This window comes from Ailuropoda melanoleuca, chromosome 11 (assembly GCF_002007445.2).
Source record: "Ailuropoda melanoleuca isolate Jingjing chromosome 11, ASM200744v2, whole genome shotgun sequence".
In the NCBI taxonomy this organism is placed as follows: domain Eukaryota; kingdom Metazoa; phylum Chordata; class Mammalia; order Carnivora; family Ursidae; genus Ailuropoda; species Ailuropoda melanoleuca.
In genome coordinates, this window is record NC_048228.1 from 4,439,060 (window position 1) to 4,446,166 (window position 7,107).

At 52.5% G+C, this 7,107-nt stretch overlaps 1 protein-coding gene across 1 annotated transcript in view; it reads left to right on the plus strand.

Moving 5' to 3' along the window:
* The window catches only part of PHF13 (PHD finger protein 13), a 17,604-nt gene extending 11,334 nt beyond the window's left edge, over window positions 1-6,270 (plus strand). The window contains exons 3-6 of the mRNA XM_002923860.4: window positions 2-125; window positions 1,327-1,428; window positions 2,629-3,163; window positions 3,646-6,270. Of these exons, the coding sequence (XP_002923906.2) occupies window positions 2-125; window positions 1,327-1,428; window positions 2,629-3,163; window positions 3,646-3,872 (988 nt within the window). The 3' untranslated portion in view covers window positions 3,873-6,270. The remainder of the gene's footprint in view (window position 1; window positions 126-1,326; window positions 1,429-2,628; window positions 3,164-3,645) is intronic.
* The last annotated feature ends 837 nt before the right edge of the window (window positions 6,271-7,107 follow it).

The window sequence follows — 7,107 nt, forward strand, 5'->3', positions numbered from 1 at the left end:
CCGCCTTCCACTCCGCGTCCAGGCCCCTGGCCCACTTGTGCTTGTTCCCCGCCGAAATAAAAGTTCTCCCCGAGAGTTTGAGGGCCGAGGGCTGCGGCCCTCCGGCCGCGGCCGGAGCGCGGGCGGTCAGTTCTTCCCTGGGGTGGGGGCAGGGTCTCTCCGACGCAGGAAATGCCAGGGACCGCTCCGAGGCCGGTGCTCCGCCAACCTGCGCGCCCCCCGGGGTCCGAGCGGCCGGGGGTGGGAGGCGGAGGTGGTCTGCTAGAGCCAAGTTGAGAAAATAACAAGTGGAGTCCTTGGAAGGAAACCTGCCGGCAGCACGCCGGGTGCTGTGCCGCTTTCTTAGCCCTCGGTCCTGGGGAGGGGCTGGGCTGGCTCCAGGAACCCACCCCCCAATTTCCTGTCCCGCGTTAGCCCTTGCAGGGTGGTGGGATCCTGGGCCCTGGAAATGGTAGCTGAGCACTTAAGGATGAGGTTGGGGTGGGTGCTACAGAGCGTAGAGGAGACCTCAGTAGATATGCTAGTCGAATAAACCGAAATAAAGCAGAGTTGTTTTGCTTAGTAGCAAATAAGGGTTCTTTCTCCCGGAGCTGGCCTTTCTCAGGAGAAAAGCCCTTCTTGTTGAGGGCATTTCTAGATTGAATGGAGACAGGACACATAAGCCAAAATCCTCTCGTATTTCATTTTCAAGGTGTGAGTAAACCCAGCCCGAGCGTTTCTGGTTTATTTTCTGAGTCAGAGAACATTTGGGTGCTGGCTCCCTGGATGTTGGGTGCTGCAGCGGGGGGGGGGGGGGGGGGGGGGGGGCAGCGGGCGGAGTGTTAGGAAGTGTTAGGAGGAGGGGGTCCACCCGCAGCCCTGGCTGGGGAGGGGTCAGGTCTGAGTCAGCTTTGGATCAGGAGTAGTTGGTTTCTGAAATCACTTAAAGTACTTGGATTACAGCTGCAGCTGGACTTTATTTTCAAAATGGAAAATCTGTAGCAAAAAAGTCGTTATGAGAGCTCCTGATAGGCCTGGAGACCCTGATAGATAGTCGGAAAATGCCCCAGGAGGACTAAGAAGTAGAGTGTCCTTCACGTTTGTACCCCTCCCCAGTTCCCCGGCGCGCCTGCCATAACATCACAGTACCCCGCCCTCAGCCTTCTGAGTGCGCTGTTATTTCTTGACCCAAACCTACCTTATCTTGTTTCTTAGAGTGTTTGTAAATGTAGCAGTGTATTTTCCAGTGCTTGACAAGAAAAGCTCCAGCTGGCTTAGTTTTGTTTCTGCAATTCCACCTACAAGTGCCTACTCTCAAATACACCCCGTTTTCTCGCCTGCTAACAGGAGTGCTCCCCCAGTTACAAGAGGCGCAGGACTGTGGAGGATTTCAACAAATTCTGCACCTTTGTCTTAGCCTATGCTGGCTACATTCCTTATCCAAAGGAGGTAATAGTGCTGCTGGCAGTGAAACCAGTGGCCCGTGGGGGTCTGGGAGGGGTGGTGCGTGGGAGGGGGGGACGATGTCAGAGAGCTGTCAGGTTGAAATCTTTCTTAAAAACTTAGCCCAGCTGGGAGGTGGTTCTTAAAAATCTGATAGAAAACGCAGGCTTGTCCAGAAATGATTTGATAAACTTTGAGTCTTGGTTTGCAGATGACACGTTTGACGTCCATCTGCTCTGAATTTCCAGTGCTCACTGAGTGCCTACAGTGGCCAGGCAGTGGTCTTGGCCCTTACATATATGAGATGGGTGCTGTTGTTGATCCCCATTTTACAGATGGGGACACTGGGGCACAGGCCTGGGGTTCAGCCGGATGGTTAGGCCTGGTCTACACTGGCCTTCCTGGTGAGCAGCTCCCTGGTTGCTGTGTGCACCATATTACAGAATCTTCAGGGACTTGTGGCCAAAATCCCGTGCTTTAAGGGATTTTTTTTTCCTTGCTAAGTAATGGGTAGAACTGAGGACCGCTATTGTCATGGTGCTCAAATATGGTATTTCTAAGAGACCAAACCCCAGCATTGGCTTATCATTTCTGTTGCTGTGTACGTGGATAAATGCATCCTTTGTACCACACAGAATGTTGCTACTATTTGCAAATAAAATGCTTGAGTGGTCTGAAGGAACCATAGGGATTAGCTCACTGCTTTGGGGCAGTAATCACCTAGTTTGATTTTGTAATATTTGGGGGTATCTCCAGTTTTTAGGAAGAATGTCAGGAAATTCTCAAAACTAATTTAAATTTGTTTAATTAAAAAAAAAAATACACCCCTTGGGAGGGCAAATGGAAGGGAGATTTTACAATCCGGGAAAGATAAGGGGGGATGAGAGGGTGTTCTTGGCAGCTTTCTAGATATTTACTGGGCATAAAATGAGTTCCTGGCTCTGGGACAGGGGCTGAGGGCTCAGCAAGGGAAGGTTTTTCTCCTCGTGGGTTAACATTCTATCTGGAAGGTCACAGTAAAGTACTCATGACGCCATTCCTAAAGAGTACTGCTTACAAGAGCCGAGAAGGTCATGGTTGTGATAGCCCTCCCCTGTAGGCCTGACTGCTGAGCGCACCTGGGGAAGCTCTGCTTGGGGCCAGCTCTCGTTGCCGGGGACTGGTCACAGCACTCAGCCTCGGCTACCTGTGCCTCTGTCCTTTCAGGAACTCCCTTTGAGGAGCAGCCCCAGCCCTGCCAACAGCACCGCCGGCACCATTGACAGTGATGGCTGGGACGCCGGCTTCACTGACATTGCGTCCGCGGTGCCCCTGCCAGTCTCTGACCGCTGCTTTGGCCACCTGCAGCCCACCCTCCTGCAGCGAGCCAAGCCCAGTAACTTCCTGCTGGACAGAAAGAAGACAGACAAGCTGAAGAAGAAGAAGAGGAGGAAGCGAAGGGACAGCGACGTGCCTGTGAAGGAGGGGTACGTGGGGAGCCTGCTGAAGCTGGAGGCCGCTGATGCCTACGTGGAGACCCCCACGAGTCCCACCCTGCAGGACATCCCCCAGCCTCCCGGCGACCCCTGCTCGGGCTGGGACTCCGATACTCCTTCTAGTGGATCTTGTGTCACTGTGTCACCTGATCAGGTCAAAGAAATAAAAACTGAAGGCAAACGGACTATTGTCCGGCAGGGAAAGCAGGTGGTGTTCCGGGACGAGGACAGCACTGGCAATGATGAGGACATAATGGTGGACTCAGGTGAGTGGCCCCTGTGGGACTGCCGTGCTCGTGGCTGGGGGTCCCGAGAGCAGTCCCTTCCTTGGAGTGTGACAGCAGAGTGTGCCCCACTGCCCCTAGGGAGGAAGGTATCAAAAGGTGGACACTGAGATGTTTAGGAAGGCGCTGATTGCAGCTAGAAACAGCTGAGATTCCAGGACAGGCCTCAAAATATAAAAATAAATACAGCTTCTAAGTAAACATCTCCCGGTTAACTCCTGGTGGCACACATTTCGATGTCCTTTGTCGTGCATTTACTCCACTCTTGGAGAGGGAAGGACTGCCCTGCCCTTCAGTGTGTGTGTGTGTGTGTGTGTGTTGAGGACCAGGCTTCTCTGCAGCTCAGCTGCTCTGCCTCCCATCCTCCCCATCCCCCTGTGCCCCGCCATGGGCTGGGGGGCGGGACCCCACTGGGGAGGGAGTGCAGAAGTGTTTTCTCTCCTCTTACACGTGTCTCCCTTCAGATGACGACTCCTGGGACCTTGTCACCTGTTTCTGCATGAAGCCGTTTGCTGGCCGCCCTATGATAGAGTGCAACGAATGCCATACCTGGATTCACCTGTCCTGTGCGAAAATACGGAAATCCAACGTTCCGGAAGTGTTTGTCTGCCAAAAGTGCCGGGACTCCAAGTTTGACATCCGCCGCTCCAACCGTTCTCGAATGGGCTCGCGGAAACTGTTTCTGGACTGACTGTTGGTGAGCGAGGAGAGCATGGGCGAGGAATCGGAAAGGAAGAGGGGCCTTTTGGTCCCTCTCTTAGTTGAGCACAGAACTCTCAGCTCTGGTGCGGGCAGACCCCTGCCATTCAGGTGCCTAAGTGAAAGGACAGGCTGTCCAAGGTATAACCTGTATATAGCCAGTGACTGAATAAAATCCTCGTTGGCCAAAGCTGCTGCTAGAGCTGTGTTCTCTGCAGTGGAGGTGGGCTTACCACCCAAGTACAGGGGCTTCTGTTCGGCTGAAAGTGAGGGTGCGTGGTAGTTGTGAATTCTTGCTGTCATTGTTAATGAACTCCCGCCGGTTGGAACCAGTGCTAGCTGTTTTCCTGCTTCCGCTGGCTTGGGAGAGGAGATGTTCAGTTTCCCAGGCCTGTTAATGAACAGCCATATGTGTAAGCTTTTCCTCAAGTGTAAGTCTTTGACCTAAGTGTCTGTACAGCAACCATCGAGCTGCCCCTACCTTTGTGGCCTGCCCGCTCCCTGCCTTGGCTGCTGCCTGTCTGTTCCTGCAGGCTGCCAGCTAGAGTCCTCTGGTCTCAGTCTGAGAGGAGCCCCGGGGCGGTGGCTAGCTAGTGATCCCTCGGTTTCCTTCTGTTTGTTAAAAGGGACAGTATGTGGCCACTTCTTGGTGGAAAAGGGGTTGGTTGGGGGGTTGAGGTGGCCCGTGTTCATAACTCAGTTTCCTGTTTTGCACGATGTAAAAAACCTGTCTTTTTGCACGATATAGCCAAAAGTATTGGCAGATTTCTGCCGGGGTGCCCTTTCCAGTTGGTGTATGAGGTCCTAGGGGTGCCCAGGCGAGCTGTTTTCAAGCGAGAGGGCACTTGGATTTTGTCCTCCTCTCTTTCCCTCCCCTTGTTCCAGTAGCAGCGTGATGGTCAGGCGGTCACGGGAATGGCGTTCCCCGACATCGTGAGGTAGGAGAAACTCGAGGGGAAGGCCTCTCCTGTGCTTGGTTCTTAGGGTGCCCTCATACAGGCTGGCCTGCTGGTTCCACGGGGCAAGGTTAGGATTTGAAGCCTTTTTTTGGTTTTGTTTTGTTTAGTTTAAAATTGGCGAGTAAGCGATAGGGTAACGTTGGCCTCCAGGAACATACCACTGAACTGTGCAGACTTCCTTAGATCTGGACTGGGGAGCTTCCCGTGCAGGCCAGCTCTGGAGAAGCCCAGGAGTTTGTGCCTGCAGCTCCCACGGGGCTCAGTCCGAGGGCCGCTGGTGGCTCTGGGGCCCGCAGGGACAGGAAGGCTCCCACTTTCTCCAGAGCTGACAGTGCTCTTTAGCAGTTCAAATGCTCTTCTCAAAAATTTTTCTTTTTTTTTTTTTTTGGTTAGTGGACGGGTGTGTTTTCATACACATTGTTTCTTGTGAAGCATGAAAAGGGAAGAATGCCCAAGTTGGTCATATTTATTTACAGCAGGGTGGACCCCCAGTCTCTCTGTTGGGGTCTTCATGTGGCACCCTCGTGCTGGGCCCCCCAGGGGACTCTGTTCACATTCTCTCCCTGAGGCACAAAGGGGGCTGAAACTCGAAGTGGCTGAGTTCTGCGCTAGTATCGTTCGTGCTTCACCAGCCAGCTGCTTTTTGTTTTGTTTTGTTTTTAATTCTGTTGCTTATATTAACACAGAAATAGAGAGAAATAGTTTCTGAAACCCAGTTTATCGTGAAGATCCCCAAGGGAGAAGTTCTGCTGTAGAGAAAAATAGTAAGAAACGGGCTTAGAAACCACCTTCTCCCCAGACAGCTGTCTGGCTCTGCTGAGGGCAAACGTCCAGGAAAAGTTGGAGAGGAATTTGCCAAAGATCTGCCCCATGACATTGCCTGTCCAGTGTCTTCACCATGAGAATAGCCAAAGTTCCAAAGTTTTTTTTCTTTTTTAAAAAAACTCCACGAAGTTTTAAAAGTGCATTTAAGAATACGTGTGATTTTAGAGTGGAGCTGCCAGGCCTGGCGATCGCTGTATTGCTTTTAGAAGGTTTGATACCTGGTGATGCCTCTGGAAGGTACTTGGTAGTCATTTCGATCTGTTTCCTTCATTTCCTTTTTGTTCTTTTAACAGATCTATCCCTGTGGGTGGTGTCTAGGAAGTCAGGACACCTTGGTTTTTGTGTTAGCTTGAGCTGGGCAGCTGCAATCAGCTTTATGCAAATTAGGCGTGGCCGGCCTAGGGGCTCCTGGTCGGTGGCTAATAAAGTGAGGGGAGGGAAAGATGTCACCCCAAGAGCAAGCCCCTCTCATTGGCATTGGCCAGGCCAGACACTTAACATCGTTTACATGGTTCTGTGTACTTATAAAGTTTATGTGTATAAAGCGAAGCTGTTTCTGTGAAACTGTATATTTTGTAAATAAATATATTGCTACTTTGAGGTTCATGCCTAGCTCCAGGTGTTTGTTTTCTCTGGGGAGGACAGTGGTGTTTCTGCTCTCTTCATCACCTCCCCCAAACCATGCTGACTAGAGACTTGGGGAGATAAAGTCTGAGTTTATGGTTTACAGGATGAAGAGTGCCCACAACCTTAAATGTACTTTTCTAGTAAGTTCTCCAGGATCAAACCACAGTATGAATAGACATGAATAGCTTTTCACAGTTTCATCATGCTGTGAATTAGCTTAAGCCCCAATGACTGGTTACCTGCTTTGTTAAAAGCAGCCTCCTCTGAGGTTCTGCAAGCAGATTTGCAATCTCCCAAGGGTGCTCATTCTGCCCCTTTACACTTGGGGGTCCCATCGCCTGTGCTTTTTCTGTCACTCAGCTGTGTTTGCCCACCTCTAATCTGGGACCCACTAGTAGTCAACTAGTACCTCCTTTGGAGCAGCCAAAATCTACGCATCAACACCTCTTAGAATCTTGGAAATGCTGGCCAGGTTGGGCAGTGAGCCCTTCTCTGGTTTCCAGGTGTCCAAGGCTGTTGGTGGGTGTGTCTTGGCTCCTCAAAGCAAGGCGGTGAGGGCCTCGGGCTTTCGAGAACGGGTGGAGCTCGCACCGGCGGCGCTTTTGCGGTGTCGGGAAGGGGCTTTCTCTGGGACCACCCCTTGTCGTGGTACCCCGGAGCCCACCTGACTCGGGCGATGCGGGTCACACGGAGCGCGAGACGAGGTGACCCTGCAGCAGAGCGGAGGCAGGCTCGCCTCCGCCTTCCGGCGGCCCCGCCCCGTGTCAGGCCCCGCCCCGTCCGCTGGCCCCGCCCCGGTCCGCAGGCCGGCCGAGC